The following is a 19,212-nucleotide window of genomic DNA, read 5'->3' as shown; positions in this document are numbered from 1 at the left end:
TTCACCTGTGAAGCCATCTGGTCCTGGACTTTTATTTTTTGGTAGTTTTTTGATACTGATTAAATTTTGTTGCTAGTAATTTGTCTGTTCAGATTTTTTATTTCTTCTGGATTCAGTTTTGGAAGACTGTATGCTTCCATTTCTTCTTTGTTATTGAATTCATTGGCATATAATTTTTTACAGCATTCTCTTATAATTTTTTGTACTTTTGTGGTATCAGTTGTTACTTCTTTTCTCATTTCTGATTTTCTCTTGTGTGTTTTTTATTTCAGTTATATTCTTCAGGTCTTCTTTTTATTTTATTTTTCTATTATTTTTTAGTGTTTATTTTTGAGAGAGAGTGTATACACATGAGTGGGGGAGGGGCAGAGAGAGGGAGACAGAGGATCAGAAGTGGGCTGTATGCTGACAGGAGAGAGCTTGATGTGGGGTTCAAGCTCATGAACTGTGAGATCATGACCTGAGCTGAAGATGGATACTTAACCAACTGAGCCACCCAAGAACCCCTGATTGATTCTTTTTTAATATTTTGTATGTCTTTATTGAAAGTCTCACTGAGTTCTAACCCTCATCTTTTCATTCCAGTGAACATCTTTATGATTATTACTTTAAATTTTTTATTCAGCATATTGCTTATCTCCATTTCTTTTAGTTTTTTCCTGATGTCTTGTTTTTTCTTTTGGAGCATACTCCTTTGTTTTCTTATTTTGCTTGATTTACTGTGCTTATTTGTATGGATTAGTCAGAACAGCTACTTATAAACTTGAAGGAATGGTCTTATGTATAGCCATCCTCTAGGTAGACTGTGTGTGGTTGGTGACTTTTGCTGGTTGGCTGGAGCTGTGGCTGGCATTGGCTGGAGATCCAGAGGCTTTCCACATGGTGTGTGCCCTGTCATGATAGCTGAAGCTGAAGTGAATGCAGTACATGATATCCCAGGATTCTATATGTTGACGGCACTCTGTGTAGGAGGTTCCCTGTCAGGACAGCTGAAGATGAAGTGATTATAGGCTAGGGTGTCTTGGGGAGCTATTTGTTGATGGCGCTTTGTGCAGGGCATACTCTGGTGGGGCAGCTGGAGCTAAGGTAGTATCTGGAGATTCCTTAACTCTCTGCATGGCAGGATAGCTAAAACTAAAGTGCGTGCAAACTGGGGCACCCAGATCTCTATGCACAGAGGGCACCTTGGCAGGAAAGCTGAAACTGAAGTGGATATAAACTGGGTTGTTCCAGTACTATCTGCACAGAGCATGCCCTTTAGGTGTGGCTGAAGCTGAGGTGGGGTATAGGCTGGGAGGTCCTGGCATGCTCTGCGCATGGGGCACCCTGGCAGGACAGCTAAAATTAAAATGGGCAGGGCCCAGTGTGATTCCTGGGCTCTTTGCGTACAGTGTGCCCTGGCAGGACAGCTGAAGCTGAATTGCATTCAAGCCAGGTTTTCTGAAGGTGCTAGCTCAGGGTTGCCCTGGCTGGGTGACTGGAGCCAAGAGTGGTGTGGGTGATGTGTTCAGAGCACTCCTTATAGGGGATGCCCTGCTGGAGTGGCTGAAATTGATGCAAGCATGGGCTTGTGTTTCCTGGGGTACCTCATGCAGTGGGATTTGAAACATACATCAATCAAGAGGTTCCAGAGCACTCTTCACCATGTCCTAGCAAGACGTCTGAAGCCCAAGTGGTGTGGGCTTGGGGTGTTCTGTGGTGATTTGAACCTGTGTTACCTTGGCATGAAGGCTGGGGCTTTAGTGAGACTAACCAGGGGTGTCCTGATGCATATCAGCCACCTTGGTAAGATGGCTGGGGTTGGTGTGAGTTGTGGGCCTGGGCTCACTGAGATGGCAGGCCAATTAGGGCACTGGGACTGTGCACTGGTCTGTGCTTTCAAGGTACTTTCAAGACTGCCCTCCTACCAGAAAGCAATCCAGCAGCTCCTTCAGCCTTTTGGAGGAGTCTTAGTGCTGGCTGTTTTATGTGCTAGTTGCTCTTTTAAATCACAGCTTTTTAGCGGCACCTGGGTGGCTCAGTTGGTTGTGTCCTGCTCCTGATTTCAACTCAGGTCATGATCTCATGGCTCATGAGACTGAACCCCACATAGGGCTCTGTGCTGACAGCATGGAGCCTGTTTGGGAATCTCTTTCTCTCCCTCTCTCTGCCCCTCCCCTGCTCTCTCTCTCAAAATAAATAAATAAATATTAAAAAATAAATCATGGCTTTTTAAAGAAAAGATAAAAGACAGAAAAAGAAAAAGAGAAGAAAACAAAAAGAAAGAAAAGGAAAGAAAGAAAGAAATAAAGGATTTGATTTTTTTCTGTGTCCTTGCACAGCTGGGGCTGGGGTGGGTTTGAGGGCCTGGGACTCATGAGTCAGCAAGCCCGTTATGGCATCTGGACCCTGCTCCAGTCTGCGTTTTTAAGGAGGAGGGGAAATATAAACCCATCATTCTTCAGATGGGTGACCCTGTGACCCAGAGAAAGTTCCTTCAGCCCATCCACCATTTGACAGAGTTCTAGTGTTGTGTCTTTCAAATGCTAGTTGCTTTTTAAAGCTGCAGTTGTTTTGTTTTCTTGTGTCTAAGGACAGAAGAATCTGTTTTTGGTCCTTCTGTACGTATATACCTCCCCACTGGGGTTCACAAAGTCAGGAGTAGGAATTGCCTTTGTTACCTTGTCTCCACCTTTCTTTGTCTCCATCTCTCTCTTTTTAAATTTATTTTTAATTTTAATTTTTTAATGTTTAGTTTTGAGAGAGAGAAAGGCGGCAGAGAGAGAGAGAGAGAGAGAGAGAGAGAGAGAGAGACAGAGCGTGAGCGGGGGAGGGGCAGAGAGGGAGGGAGACCCAGAATCTGAAGCAGGCTCCCGGCTCCAGCTCCCTGATGTCAGCACAGAGCCTGACGTGGGACTCGAACTCACTAACTGTGAGATCATGACCTGAGCCGAAGTCAGAGGCTTAACTGACTGAGCCACCTAGGCTCCACTGTCTCCATCTTTCTTGCTGTTTTCTTTTACTGTTCTATATTATGTTGTGCAGTAGCCTTTCAGTCAGCCCTTTGTTCTCATTTAGGAAAAATTGTCCTATGGTTATATGTAATTTGGTGTGTTCCCTGGAGCAGGTGAATTCAGGGTTTTCCTATGTTGCCATCTTGGACCACACTTAAGAAAACAGTATTTTTGAATGACACATTAAACCAGATGGGTTTAACAGGTACATAGAGAACATTCCACTCAAAAACAACAGAATATATATTCTTTTCAAGTGCACATGGAACATTCTCAAGGATATTTCACATATTAGGCAATAAAACAAGTCTCAATAAATTGAAGAAGATTGAAACCATATCATGCATCTTTTTTGACTATAGTCCTAAGAAACTAGAAATCAATTAAAAACCCAAACACACGGAGGCTAAATACCATGCTACTAAATGGTCACTTAGATCAACAAAGAAATCAAAGAAGCAATCAAAACAGACTTGGAGATAAATGAAAATAAAAACATAAATTTCAACGTCTCTGGGACACAGCAAGAGCACTTCTGAGAGGGAAATTTATAGAAATACAGGCTTACAGTAAGACACAAGAAAAACCTCAAATAATCAATCTAACCTTACTTTTAAAGGAATTGAAAAAGAAGAAACAAAGCCCAAAGTAGAAGGAGGAAATAAGAATGATCACAGTAGAAATAAATGGAGTAAAGGCTAAAGAAATAAATAGAAAAAAAATCAATGAAACCAGGAGCTTGTTCCTTTAAGATAAACAAAATTGAAAAACTTTTATCCAGACCTATAAAGGAAAAAAGAAAAGAACTTAAATAAAATCAGAAACTAAAGAGAAGTAACAACTGATAGCACAGAAATACGAAGGATTATAAGAGACTACTACAAAAAATTGTATGCTAACAAATTGGGCAAATAAATTCTTAGAAGCATACAAGTTGCGAAAACTAAATCAGGAAGAAATATAAAATCTGAACTCAAACTCATAGATTCCTAGGAACAAAATTGAACCAGTAATCAAAACCCTCCAACAAACAGAAATCCAGGAGCAGATAGATTCACGGATAAATTTTTAGCAAACATTTAAGAGTTAATACCTATGCTTCTGAAACTATTCCAAAACATAGAACAGGAAGCTTCCAAATTCATATTATGAAGCTAGCATTACCCTGATACCAAAACCAGACAAAGACACTACAAAAAAACCCCTACACATCAATATCTTTAAGGAATGTACATTCAAAAATCTTCAACAGAATATTACCAAACTACATTTCAACAATACACTAAAAAGATCGTTTAATATCATCACATGGGATTTATTCCAGGGATACAGGGATGGTTCAATATTTGAAGGTCAATCAACATACATCATACTAACAAAAGGAAGGATAAAAAGCATATGATTATCTCAGCAGATCAAGAAAAAGCCTTTTACAAAATTCAACATCATTCGTGATAAAAACTCTCAACAAAGTGGGTTTAGAGAGAACATACCACAACACAATAAAGGTCATTAAAGAAAAACCCACAGCTAACATCATACCCAGTGTTGAAAAACTTAAAGCTTTTTGTCTAAGATCAGGAAGAAGACAAGGATGTCCACTTTTGCCACTTTTATTCAACATACTACTGGAAATCCCCGCCACAATATTTAGACAAGAAAAAGAAATAAAAGGCACCCAAATTGATATGAAAGAAATGAAACTGTACCTTTTTGCAGATGGCATGATTCTATACATAGAAAACTTTAAAGGATCTGCCAAAAACTATTAGAAGTAATAAATGAATTCACTAAAGTTGCATGATACAAACTTAATACACAGAAACATGTTGTATTTTATACATTAATAACAAAGTAGCAGAAAGAAAAACAAAGAAGATAATTTTAGTTATAATTGCACCAAAAAGAGCTAAATACCTAGGAATAAACTTATCCAAGGAGGTGAAAAATCTGTACTTGAAAACTATAAAACATAGATGAAAGAAATTGAAGATGACACAAACAAATAGAAAGATATTCCATGCTCATGGATTGGAAGAACAAATGTTAAAATGTCCATCTACCCAAAGCAATCTACAAATTCAATGCAATCTGTATCAAAATACCAATACCATTTTTCACAGAACTAGAGAAAATAGTCCTAAAAGGTTGTATGGAGCCCCAAATGACCCCTAAGAGCCAAAGCAAACTTGAAAAAGAAATTACAAAATGAAGCTATCATAATCCCAAATTTCAGGGTATACTACAAAGCTGCAGTAAGCAGAGCAATATAATACTGGCACAAAAATAGACACATACATCAATAGAACAGAACAGAGAGCCCAAAAATAAACCCATACTTTATATGGATAATTATCTATGACAAAAGAGGCAAGTACATACAATGGGGAAGAGTCACTTCGGTATATGATGTTGGGAAAATTGGACTGCTACATGCAAAAGAATGAAACTGGACCACTTTCTTATACCATACATAGAATATAAACACAAAATGGATTAAAGACCTAAATGTGAGACCTGGAACCATAAAAATACTAGAAGAGAGCACAAGCAGTAATTTCTTTGACATTGGCTTAAGCAACATTTTTCCAGATATGTCTCATAAGGCAACAGAAACCAAAGCAAAAATAAACTATTGGACTACACCAAAATAAAAATCTTTTGCACAGTGAAGGAAATCATCAACAAAACAAAGAGGCAACCTACTGAATGAGAAAAGATATTTGCAAATGCTATATCTGATAAAGGGTTACTATCCAAAATACATAAATAACATATAGAACTGAACACCAAAAAGACAATCATTAAAAATGGACAGAAGACTCCCTGAATAGACTTTTTTCCACAGAGGAAATACAGATGGCCAACAGATATGTGAAAAAGATGCTAATCGTCAAGGAAATGCACATCAAAACTACAATGAGATATCACCTTGCACCTGTCATTATGGCTAAAATAAAAAGCATAAGAAATAACGTGATGAAGAGGATGTGGAGAAAAAAGGAACCCCTCATATACTGTTGGTGGAAATGTAAATAGGTGCAGCTACTGTCAAAAACAGTATGGTGGTTCCTCAAAATATTAAAAATAGAAAAACTATGATGCAGTTATTCCACTATGGCTATTTAGCCACAGAAAATGAAAACACTAATTTGAAAAGATATATGCACACTTATGTTTATTTCTGCATTATTTATGATTGCCAAAATATGGAAGCAAGCCAAGAATCTTTTGATAGATAAATGGATAAAAAGAAAATATTATACACACAAAGGAATATTACTCAGCAGTAAAAAAGGTTGAGATCTTGCCATTTGAGACAACATGGATGGACCTGCAGGGTATTATGCTAAGTGAAATAAGTTAGAGAAATACAAATATCTTATGATTTCACATACATGCAGAATTTTAAAAGCAAAACTAATGAACAACAACAACAACAAAGCAGAAATAGACTTACATACAGAAAACAGAAGAGAGGTGAGTGGGGGAATGGGCAACATAGGTAAAGGAAGTTGTGAGGTATAGAGTCCAAGTTATGGGATGAATACGTTACAGGGATGAAATTCTAAGCATGAGGAATATAGTCAACATAGTAGGTAAATAACTGAAGAGTACTTAGATTTATTTTTCTTATCTTTAAAAATGTAACTGATTATGCCTATGCTTTTTACACAGTAATATAAGAATAAAGTGAGAAGAGAAAATGGGACTGTTTTCTAAACTATAAAACAGTGGTGAATTAGTTACAGTGATTTCTAAATTTGCCAGTGACCCCCAAATAGTTTATCAGACAAGGGCTATAGCAAGTTTGTATGGTGTTCTACATTTTTTTTTTAGTGAAAATAGGCATTAATTTTAAAAAACATGTTCTTTTCATAGTTAACTACTAAGAGCCATCTAAGGGTTAACTCTTACATTTCTAAAAAAGCTCAAACTCTACCATAAATACTTATATATACAAATATTATATTACAAATTCAATCTAAATTAATTCTATATATGTAACTAATATTATATATATATATATATAGGTTTATGTACACATAAGATATACTTGTATTAAATTAATATATATTAAGTGAATATTATAATATGTTAAATATAAAATTTATGTAGATTTATAAAGAATATGAGGATTGCTGTTCTGTGACTATTGTCCATTTGGCCAGTTACTCTTAAGTATTCTACAAAAAGATATTTCATGTAGGTCACCCAGAGTCTAGTATTAATGATAATAAGAATATCATATTTTTACATTGTACTTAATATGTGCTAGAGATCATCACAAATACTTTGTATGTATTAACTCATTTGATTCTCACAATCTCTCTATAAGGCATTTCCTATTATTTCCATTTTTAAATTTTATGAACTGTTATAAAAAGGATAATTATCTATGGTCAGGTAGCTAGTTTGTGGCAAACCTAAGTTTTGAACCCAGGCATTTTGGCTTTAGAATCTGTGTTAATAAACTTTCGGATTTGCATGGTGCTTTATAAATACTTAAAATGTTTTCATACGTAGTCTTCAATTTCTTATAAAACTCATGGATAGGGCAAGTTTTAACTTTACTTTTACAAAATTTTGCATTTCCGCAATACATCTTATATGTTATATAATTTTCAAAGGAGGCATGTGAGCAAGTAAGAAAATATTTTTTCCATTTAATGTGTGTGTTATTTTAAAGTTCCTGGAGTACAGTAAACCTAAATATGATTCTTCATTGGATATACAGTTAATTAACGGCCAAACTTCAGTATTATGCTAAGTGAAATAAGTCAGTCAGAGAAAGACAAATATCATATGATTTCACGTACATGCGGACTCTTAAAAGCAAAACTAATGAACAACAGTAACAACAAAGTAGAAATAGAATTAAATACAGAGAACAGAAGAGAGGTGTGTGGGGAAATGGGCAACATAGGTAAAGGAAGTTGGGAGGTATAGATTTCAAGTTATGGGATGAATAAGTTACAGGGATGAAGTTCTAAGCATAAGGAATATAGTCAACATATTGGGCAAATAACTGAAGAGTACTTAGAGGTCAGTAATGTCACCATTGATTTATTGGGCATTTACTATAGGCCAGAGAGTTCAGTTAGGCACTTTACTTGTGTAATAATATTTAATTCTCACAACAACGCTATGAGGTAGATGGGTATTATTATCCCTATTTTGTAGATGAGAAGACTGAGACTTAGGAGTTAATCACTTTGTCTAAAGCCTCATGAGTCACAAGTTTGGTCCTAGTAAACAAGTTTATCTAACCCAAAGCTTTGTTATTTTCTCTATTCCATACTGACTTCATATAGAAGACAGTTAATGTATTGGAATTAACTTGAACTATGTAGCAAGAGAATATGTATTTGAGCAAACTTAATTCTTAAATCCAGTGATCATAATGGTATATTATTTTGATATTTTAATTTATATCTGCTTTTTAAATGTGGGTGCCTTGTGTTTTAAACTCTCACTTTTAGAGTAGTCTGCACACACAAATGAATTTAAAAGTGGAGGGAGGAAAGGGGCAGAGAAAATGGCAAAAGCTATGAAAGTAGGAACCTAGGGAAAACGCATGGCAAGGTTTGCTTACCTATCTGGTTGCATCATTTTACAAAAAGGCGAAAATATTTGGAAGGAACATGGAGTTATCAGTTTATTCAACATAATTCAATTATTTTACTAATATTGTTTTCTTTTCATTCTTTGCTAAGACCAGTTTCATTAAACTATGGAAGTTTGATTGAAGAAGAGAAGATACCATTTTCCCCCATGGACTACATTGAGGGGAACATGGGCTTTATAAACTTTCACTTGTTTTGTTATTTTTTCTAACTCTTCGTCTTCTCATCTGAAAAATGAGATCATGATAGCTACATTGTACATTATACATTACTTGTGATGATGTAATTAATAAAGTCACACCTAAGTTATTTCTTGTACTGTTATGTCTTATTTGAGGAATAGGGAAAACCTTGGAGGATATAGAAGTGGTGGTGTAGGGCTATACAGGAGCAGTGAGAACATGGAATTTGGGGGAAAACATATGGAAGAGAGAAAAGCACTGAAAGGAAAATGGAAAATGAAGTGGTGTAGAAGATATATATATATTTTCAAAATGCTGCCAAGTGCTATCTCTAACCTCAAAACAAAACAAAACAAAAAAATGTAGAGGACACTGCTTTCCCATTATTTCTTTCTATCACTTAATTTTTCTGTTCTCTGAACCCAGAACTTAGGCTAGTTATAGCATAGTTTCAGTAAGCTTTTATAAAATACTTGGGAACAAAGCTAACATAGCATTAGAATTCAATGTGTAAAATATCAGCCAAACTCCTTATAATTGATTACAAATAATTTTGGGGAATACATGTTCTTAAGTTAAGAACTGCAGTTTGGGGGAGCAAAAAATGAATAACTAGGGATTAAATATAGTTGACTAAAACTAGTTTCCAGAGCCAAAATATTATACAGTTTTCAATTAAAAGTTTCCACACCTTCCAGTTTTGGTGACAAGATTATCAAATTTTATGGTTTATAGTAAAATATATATTGATATTTAATTGTAAATATTTCATTACGTAATATTCAGAGATGAATTTTGGGGTTAAAAACACCTGAATTTGAAGTCTTAAACAACTGTGTGTGAATACTGATTCTGCTGATTTACAAACTGAGTGGGTTTTGTGAGGTTTTTGTCTTCTCTGAACTTTAGTTCAGTTTATCTAAAATGCTGGAGACAATGCCGGTGTCCCTGATTTATGATGAGGATTAAATTAAATAATCAAGTATATAAAATATCTGGCTAATAATATGTGTGCAATAAATGTCAGTTTCCACCTTGTCTGTTAGATTTTTACTACATATTTAGAGTGACTCATAGAAATATTCTCTGAAGTTATCTTTATTAGTGGTGTGTTAACCTTATAAAGCTTTGATTAATATACAGTTTCTCTGAAATCTGTGAGAAAACTCAGGAATAAGCACAGTATAGTCTGTTTAATAAAAGTTTTTTGTTGTTACAAAGAACCAGTAGACAGCTGATTCTATGTTTGCTAAGTCCTGTCCTGGTAATAAGTAATACCAACAATAAGGATGATAAAATTCCTGCCTCAAACAGCTAACAACTTATTGAGTTATCTATCATATTATATATATACTACAAACCTGTGAATGGCTATTGAAAAATTATTGAAGTAGAAGAGATTTAAACTTTCAAAGAGCTTTATTCTTTTTTCTTAAAAAAAAATTTTTTTTGAGAGAGAACATGTGTGCAAGCAGGGGAGAGGCAGAGGGATCTTAAACAGACTCCATGCTCCTCATGGAGCCCCATGCCAGGATTGATCTCATGACCAAGAAGTGATGACCTAAGCCAAAATGAAGAGTCAGATGCTTAACCAACTGAGTCACCCAGGTACCCCTCAAAGAGCTTGATTCTTAATTTTATAATGGTCATGGGAAAGACTGAGGGAGTAGAAGAGAAGTTTGAAGAATATATTTGATATATATCTGTGAATTGGCATAAGTGGATATGAGGTTTTCTCCATTCCTAGGCAGAAGCATTATATACATATATAAATACTTCTTTCTTATATACAAGAATTTACATACAATCATACCCCAAAACTCAAAATTTTCTCTTAGGAGGACACCTGGGTGGCTTAGTCAGTGAAGTGGCCAGCTCTTGTTTTTTGCCTCAGGTCATGATCTCATTGTTTCCTGAGTTCGAGCCCCACATTGGTCTGTGCACTAACAGTGTGGAGCCTGCTTGGGATTCTCTCTCTTTCCATCTCTCTCTGCCCCTCCTCCCCCACTTGTGCTTTCTCTCTTTCTCAAAATAGATAAATAAACTTCCAAAAATTTTTCTCTTAGGTGATGTAGTTTGTAAGGCATATAAAAATAAAGTTAAATCTATTCTTGATTTTTTTATTGTGGTAGGAACACATAACAGGAGTTCTCTTGAAAGTTTAAATATGAAATACACTATTGTTAACTAGAGGCACTATGTTGCACAGCAGATTTCTGAAATGTACTCATCTTGAATAACTGAAACTTTATACCCATTGAATAACTCCCATTTCTGCCTCCTCCTAGCCCCTGGCAGCCACAATTGTACTTTCTGCATCTATGAGGTTGACTGTCTTAGATATCTTATATTTGTGAGATCATGTAGTAGTTGCCTTCTGTTACTGACTTATTTCACTTAGTTTAATGTCCTTGTGGTTCATTCATGTGTTGCGTACGGCAGGGTTGCCTTCTTTTTTTGAGGCTGAATAATTTTCCATTGCACATGTGTACCACCTTTTTAAAATTCATCTGTCAATGGATATTTAGGTTGCTTCCATATCTTTGGTATTGTGAATAATGCTGCAATGAACATGGGGATGCAGATACTGAGATCCTTCAGTTATTTCCAATATATACTCAGTAGTTCTATTTTTAACTTTTTTTAAAATATGAAATTTATTGTCAAATTGGTTTCCATACAACACCCAGTGCTCATCCCAACAGGTGCCCCCCTCATTGCCCATCACCCACTATTTTTAACTTTTTGAAGAACCTCTCTACAGTTTTCCATAGTGGCTGTCCTAATTTACATTCCCACCAACAGTGTACCAAGGATTCCAATTTCTCCATATCCTTGTCAACTCTTATCTTTTTAAAAATGAAATCTTAACAGATGTGCGGTGATATCTTATTGTGTATGTTTTTTTAAATAGGCTTCACACCCACTGCAGAGCCCAGTGTGGGGCTTGAACTCACAACCCTGAGATCAAGACCTGAGCTGAGATCAACAGTAGGTTGCCTAACCAAATTAGCCACACAGGTGCTCCTTATTGTGGTTTTGATTTGCAATTCCTGATGATTAGTTATATTGAGCACCTTTTCGTTTACCTGTTAGCCATTTATATGTATTCTTTGGCTAGTGATCTATCCAAGTTTTGTGCCCATTTTCTAATCGGTTTGTTTGTTTTTTACTATTAATACTTAATTTTATTTGAATAGGGACATGTATTCCAGTGAATGAAATCACATGACCTACTCAGGAATGATTTTGGCCTCTAAGCACTTGTTATGAACATTTATCGTTACCTATTAAATTTAACATTTTGAAATATATAGAGTTGTGCTTTCAGAAGTGTATTGCCAATGACATTTTATGGATTCATCTCTAGGCGATCAAGTGGTGTCAAGACTTTTAGCAGTTGCAGTTTGAGTGACTTTGAAAATTTCATTTCAAATATGGGTGCCAAATGTCTTCAGAATAAACCCCAAATGCAAACAGCTCTGAGAGCAATCTGTGGCAACGGCAAAGTGGAGAGAGGTGAAGTGTGTGACTGTGGTACTGAGGAAGTAAGTCTGAAATAGGAAAATTCATAAATTTATTGTTTTAGTTCATCTCTTTGCTGTGAATGTTATGTATCTCAAATATGGCTGAATACTATGCAGAATATTTACAGTTAAGTGAAATCAAGTTTGAAATACATGCAAGAGTATACTGTATAGATAGAGGTTGAAGAATTTTGAACAAGAATGAAATGTACTCCTAAAAATTATTGCTGATGGGAAAAAAGAGAGTCTAGAGTGAGCTTTTGTATTCTAAACTGAACATACAAGATTTTTCCAAACGTGTGTTTAACTATAAATGTTTCACTGAAGATTAATTTGTCAGCCAACCATCAAGTATACTTTAGGGTATTATTTCACAATGGAATTAGTAGTATGGTAAGGGAAGACTATTCATATTACAGTCTGAACGTGGGTGATTTTAATTATTCACTTGGAAACAAAACTCTGAAAATACAGTGAATACAAAAAGTCCAGGTTGTAATACTTTTAGACAGTTCAGTATTTGCAGCAATACTGTAGATATCATATATTTGCATGATTATAAAATAGATAGAGGGGTGCCTGGGTGGCTCAGTTAACTGTCTGACTTCAGTTCAGGTCATGATCTCGGGTCCATGATTTCGAGCCCTGCGCTGTGCTCTGTGCTGACAGCTCAGAGCCTGGAGCCTGCTTCAGATTCTGTGTCTCCCTTTCTCTCTGCTCCCCTCCCTCTCTCTCTGCCCCTCCCCCGCTTGCTCCCTCCCTCTCTCTCTCTCTCTCTCTCTCTCTCTCTCTCTGTCTCTTTCTCTGTCTCAAAAATAAAAAATATTTAAAAAATTAAAATAGATGGAAATGATATTAGGGTGTGATACATATATGGGTCTGGATATACTTGTATCTATATCACACTGTTTTAATTATTGTGCCTTTCTAGTATGTTTTGCCATTTGGTAGAACAAGTCTTCCTACTTAATTCTTCCTTCCTTCCTTCCTTCCTTCCTTCCTTCCTTCCTTCCTTCCTTCCTTCCTTCCTTCCTTCCATTCTTTTCTCTCTTCTTTCTTCCTTTTTCTTTCTTTCTTTCTTTCTTTCTTTCTTTCTTTCTTTCTTTCTTTCTTTCTTTCTTTCTTTCTTTCTTTCTTTCTTTCTTGTATAATTAACATACAGTGTTATTGTAATTTCAGGTGCACAATAATAATGATTCAAAAATTCTATGCATTTCTTGGTGCTCATCACAATAAGTGTACTCTTAATCCTCTTTATTTATTTTCTACATTCCCCTGCATACTTCCCTCTAGCAACCACCATTTTTTCTCTGTTTTTTTTTTTTGTCTTTTTTGTTGTCATTGTTCATTTGTTTTGTTTCTTAAATTCTACATTTGAGTGGAATCATATGGTATTTGTCTTTCTCTGACTGACTTATTTCATTTATCATTATATCCTGTAGGCCCATCTGTGTTGTCACAAATGGCAAGATTTTATTCTTTTATGGTTGAGTAATATTCCATTGCATCTATATACTGCATCTTTGTCCATTCATCTATGATAGGACATTTGAGTTGCTTCTGTATCTTGGCTATTATAAATAATTCGGCAATAAACATAGGGGTGCATATATCTTTTTGAAGCATTTTTGTTTTCTTTGGGTAAATACCCTGTATGGGGAATTACAGATTTATATGATAATTTCTATTTTTAAGTGCTTGAGGAGTGTCCATACTATTTTCTACAATGGCTACAACAATTTGCATTCCCACAAACAGTGCATGCTGTTCCTTTTTTTCCCACATTTTAACCAACATGTTATGTCTTGTGTTTTTTATTTCAGCCATTCTGACAGGTGTAAAGTGATACCTCATTGTAGTTTTGATTTGCATTTCCCTGATGATGAGTGATGTTCATTATCTTTTCATGTGTCTGTTGGCCCCTGCATGTCTTCTTTGGAAAAATGTCTACTTAGATACTTTGCCCATTTTTAACTAGATGATGATGATGATGATGATGATGATGATGATTTTGGTGTTGAGTTGTAGAAGTTCTTTATATATTTTGGATATTAGACCCTTATTGGATATAGCATTTGCAAACATCTTCCCATTCAGTAGGCTTACCTTTTGTTTCACTGATGGTTTCCTTAGCTATGCAGAAGCTTTTTATTTTGGTGCAGTCCCAGTGGTTTAATTTTGCTTTTGTTTCCCTTGCCAGAGGAGACATATCTAGAAAAAATGTTTCTACGCTTATGTCAAAGAAATTACTGCCTGTATTTTCTTCTAGGAGTTTTATGGTTTCAGGTCTCACATGCAGTTCCTTAATCCACTTTGCGATTATTTTTGTGTATGGTGTAAGAAAATGGTCCAGTTTCATTCTTCTGCATGCAACTCCAGTTTTCCTAACGCCATATGTTGAAGAGGCTGTCTTTTCCACGTTGTATATTCTTGCCTCCTTTATTGTAGATTAATTGCCCATATAAGTGTGGGTTTAGCTCTGAACTCTGTAATTCTGTTTCATTGATCTAAGTGTCTTTTTTTTTGTTTGCGCCAGTACCATACTGCTGTGATTACTATAGCTTTTGTGGTATATCTTGAAATCTGGGATTGTGATACTTCTTCGGGAAACTTCTGATTTTCAGTTTTGCCTGATCTAGAAGTCATGTGAATGGAATGATACAGCACATATCCTTTGTGTCTGGCTTTTTCCTTTCAATACTGTGTTTTTGAGATTCACTCAACATTGTTTATGTCACAATCATTACTTCCTTTTTATTTTGTGTAATATTTTGTTTTTTGAATATAACATAATCTGTTTTTTCATTCACATGCTAATGTATATTTGAGTTGTTAACAGTAATGGGCCATTATTCCAAATTCCCAAAAAGTAGAATTGTTGGGTCATATGATAAGTGTATGTTCATGAGAAACTGCCAAACTATTTTCCAAAGCGTTGTAATTATTTTACATTTCTACCGGCAACATAAAAACTTTTATTTCCCCTACATTTTCACCAAAATGTGATGTTGTAGCCTTTTAAATTTTAGCCATTACAGTGGTTTTGGTTTGTATTTTCTTGCTGACTGTAATTATGTTGAGCTTGTTCTCATGTCCTTAGTAACCATTAATTTGTTTTTTTGTTATTGATTTGTATGAGGTTTTTTTTTTTTCCTATAGGTTGGATACTAGTCCTTTGTCAGACATGTTCATTACAAATATTGTTTCCAGTCTGTGTACTACCTTTCTGGTTGCTTAATAACATCTTTGAATGGCAGGCATTTTTTATTTTTTTATGAAGACCAGTTTATCATTTTTTTCTTTTATGGTAGTGCTTTTTTGTCCTAAGAAATCTTTGCCCACTCAAGGTCATGAATATTTTCTCCTCTGTTTCCTGCGAGAAGTTTTATAGTTATCACTCACAATTAGTCTGTGATCCATTTTAAGTGTGTTTTTGTGTTTTGGGTGATTTTGGTTGAGGTTCACTACACTCCATTTGAATATCAATTTGTTGGTAATATTTGTTAAAATGACCATCTTTTCACCATTGTATTAACTTAGCATTCTTATGAAAATAAATTACCATACCTATGTGTTACCCTGGATTTTTTTCTGTTTATTTATGTAAGATTTATGTTAGTTTTATACTACTCTGATTAATGCATTTTCACAGTAAATCTTGAAAACCGATAATGTAAATCATCCAACTTTGTTCATTTTTTCCAAGATAGTTTTACTATTCTAAGATCTTTGTATTTTGATATAAATTGGAAAATCAGCATGTGAATGTAGGAACTTTGATTGGAATTGTGTGGTATCCATACATCAATTTTGGGAGGATTACGTTTTTTACTAAAATTGAGTCTGCCAATCTATGCACATGGTGTATATCTCCACTTACTTGGCTCTTCTTTAATTCATATAGTTTTTCTATAGCTGTTTCTGTAGCATTGTTTTAAAATTTTATTTAACAATTATCCATTGCTAGTATAGAAAATACAACTGACTTGTGACTTCACCTTAGATCTAGTGTTGATTAGAAATGTTGAGAATGGTCTTTGTTTCTTTTTATTTTGGGGGGGGCAACATTTTCTGACTTTCACCATTAAATATAATGTTAGATCAAAGCGTTTTTGGTAAACAGATGCCCGTACCATGTTGAGGAAATTTCTTTCTATATTCTAGTTAGCTGAGAGTTTCAAATCAAGAATTAGTGTTGAATTTTGTCCAATGTCTTATTTTTGTGTGTATTGAGCTGATCATGTGAGTCTTCTTTTTACAGTTAACATGGCACATTTCACTGATTGGTTTTGAATGCTAACCCAACCATGTATTCTGGCATTAGCTTCACTTGGGTTATTTTGTTTATGTGTTGCTAGATTTAATTTGCTAATATTTTGTTTGGGGTTACAGCACTTATTTTCACAAGGGAATTGTGATCTGCAGGTTTTTCTTTTCTTGTAATATTTTCTGGTTTAAGCATCAAGGCAATTCTGAACTCATAAAATGAGTTGGAAAGTGATCCCTTTACTCAATACTTTCTGAATGAATTTATTTAGGATTAGTATTATTTCTATTTATGTATTTATATGTTTATTATTTTTATCATGGAAGAGCACTTCACATGAGATCTACTCTCTTAAATCTGTGCTCCTAGAAGTTTTACAGCTTTGCATTTTACATTTAAATTTATGATCCATTTTGAGTTATTTTTTTGTAAAAGGTGTAGAGTCAGTGTCTAGTCATTATTTTCCCTGTGAATGTCCAGTTGTTCCAGGGCCATTTGTTGGAAAGACTGTCCGTTCTCCATTGAGCTGCATTTGCTCCATTGTTAAAGATTTATTATTGGTGTTTCTGGGGTTTTTATTTTGCCCCACTGATCCCTTTGTTTATTCTTATATGAATACCACACTGTCATTATAATTTATAGTAAGTTTGAAGTTGGGTGTTATCAATCCTTCAGTTTTCTTCCTCCTCTTCCTCATTTTTTTCCCCTCTTCCTCCTCCTCCTCCTTCTTTCTTCTTCATTTTCCCTTCCTCTTCTTCTTCTTCCTCCTCTTCAGTATTATGTGATTATTCTTCATTTTTTGTATCTCCATATAAGCTTTAGAATCAATTCATCAATATCTACAAAATAACTTGCTGGAACTTTTATTGGAATTACATTAAATCTCTAGATAAAGTTGGGAAGAACTGACATCTTGACAATATTGAGAAAATAACAGTGGTTTTCATCAGAGTTTTGTTCCTCATGCAAATTCTATAAAATTTTGTTACAACTATTCACAAATACTTCACTATTTGGGTGCTAATATAAATGGCATTGTGTTTTTTAATTGAAATTCCCATTTTTCATTGTTCATATTACAGGAAAACAGTTTATTTTTTACATTAACTTTGTATCCAGAAATCCTTCTTTAATAACTTATTAGTCACAGGAGATTGTTGTTTTTGTTGCTTTTTGGTAATTTATTTGGGATTTTCTTTACATAGTCAATCACATAATTTATGGAAAAAATAGGTTTTTTTTTCTTTCTTCTCAACCTTTATATTTTGTATTTCATTTTCTTATCTTATTGCACTAGCTGGGACTTCCAGTGAGATATTGAAGGGAGTGGTGACAGGTAGCATCCCTTCCCCGTTCCTGATCTCAGGGGGGAAGCTAATGGTTTCTCACCATATATATGATGTTAGCTGTAGGTTTTCTCTAAATGTTTACTACCAAACTTAGGAAGTTCTCTCTTCCTGGTTTGTCATATTTTGTATAATTCATTAAGTGAATTTGGGTTTTGTCAAATGCTTTTTTTATATCAGTTGTTTTAGTCATATGATTTTTTTTCTTCATTCTGTTGATATGATGGGTTGTATGTACTGATGCTTGAATGATGAACCAGCTTTGCATACTTGCAATAAATTCCAGTTGGTTGGCATGTATAATTCTTTTCATACATTGTTGGATTCTATTGCCTAACTTTTTGTTGAATATTTTTGGATTTATGTTTATTAGAGATATTGGTCTATAATTTTCCTTTCTTGTAATGTCTCTGGGTTTGGTATTAGAGTAATACTGGCCTCATAGAATAAATTAGGAAGTGTCACATATTAATTTTGTGAGAGTTTTGTGTGGGGTGAAGGCAGTATGAGTTTCTCCTGGATTTTGTCCTAGTTGCTTCTTCTCTTGGCTAATTTTAATTTGTATCATTTCCATATAATAAGCCATAGTTGTGAGTTAACAGCTTTCAGTGAGTTCTGTGAGTCCTTCTGGTAAATTATCAAACCTGAGAGTGGTTTTGGAAATCCACTGAACTTGTATTTGTTTGGTGTAAGAAGTGAGGAGTTTTGGAGACTGTTCTAACTTTGCAGTAGGCCTAAACTCTATACACCTTTTCTCCACCAGGATTACTGAGGTATGATTAACAAATAAAAATTGTATTTTTTAAAGTGTTCAACATGATGGTTTTGATATATGTATACCTTCTGAAATGATTACTGCAATCAAACTAATTAATATATCCATTACCATTTTTTGTATGTGTTGAGAACAATTGATCTATCCTCTTAGCAAATTTCAAGCATATAACTTAATATTATAGTCACCATGCTATACAGTAGCATGAAAATTTATACTTTTTGAACAATATCTCCCCTTTCCCCCCATCTTCCAGACACTATTTACCACCATTCTACTCTCTATTACTATTCTCTATTTTCTGAAAAAAGTTATTTCATACATTTTTCCTAGTTTTCTAGTTGATTGAGAGTTTCTGGGGTACTAGTGCTCTGTTCTGACCTGACGTGAAAGTCTTATTTTAGTATTTTATTTGTTTAGAGATGCAAAACTATAAATGTTGACAGCATTCATATTCGTCCCCAAAACTGAAAAAATAAGCCCAGTGAATATAGT

General features: G+C 34.7%; 1 protein-coding gene across 6 annotated transcripts in view; it reads left to right on the top strand.

The window, feature by feature from the left end:
• Positions 1-19,212, top strand: part of ADAM32 (ADAM metallopeptidase domain 32) — a 173,547-nt gene that overhangs the window by 61,665 nt on the left and 92,670 nt on the right. For 5 of the 6 annotated variants that reach the window (XR_009259107.1, XR_009259108.1, XM_058720619.1 and 2 more), the window contains one exon: positions 12,173-12,350. The exons of the other annotated variant lie outside the window; for it this stretch is intronic. Coding sequence is in view for 3 of the 5 variants with exons in the window: in XM_058720619.1 (XP_058576602.1) it covers positions 12,173-12,350 (178 nt within the window). In the remaining 2 variants the exon portion in view is untranslated. The remainder of the gene's footprint in view (positions 1-12,172; positions 12,351-19,212) is intronic. 6 annotated transcript variants of the gene reach the window in all.

This window comes from Neofelis nebulosa, chromosome 3 (assembly GCF_028018385.1).
Source record: "Neofelis nebulosa isolate mNeoNeb1 chromosome 3, mNeoNeb1.pri, whole genome shotgun sequence".
Classification (NCBI taxonomy): domain Eukaryota; kingdom Metazoa; phylum Chordata; class Mammalia; order Carnivora; family Felidae; genus Neofelis; species Neofelis nebulosa.
Note: the sequence above shows the minus strand (reverse complement) of the source record. Positions and strands in the feature narration are given on the sequence as shown.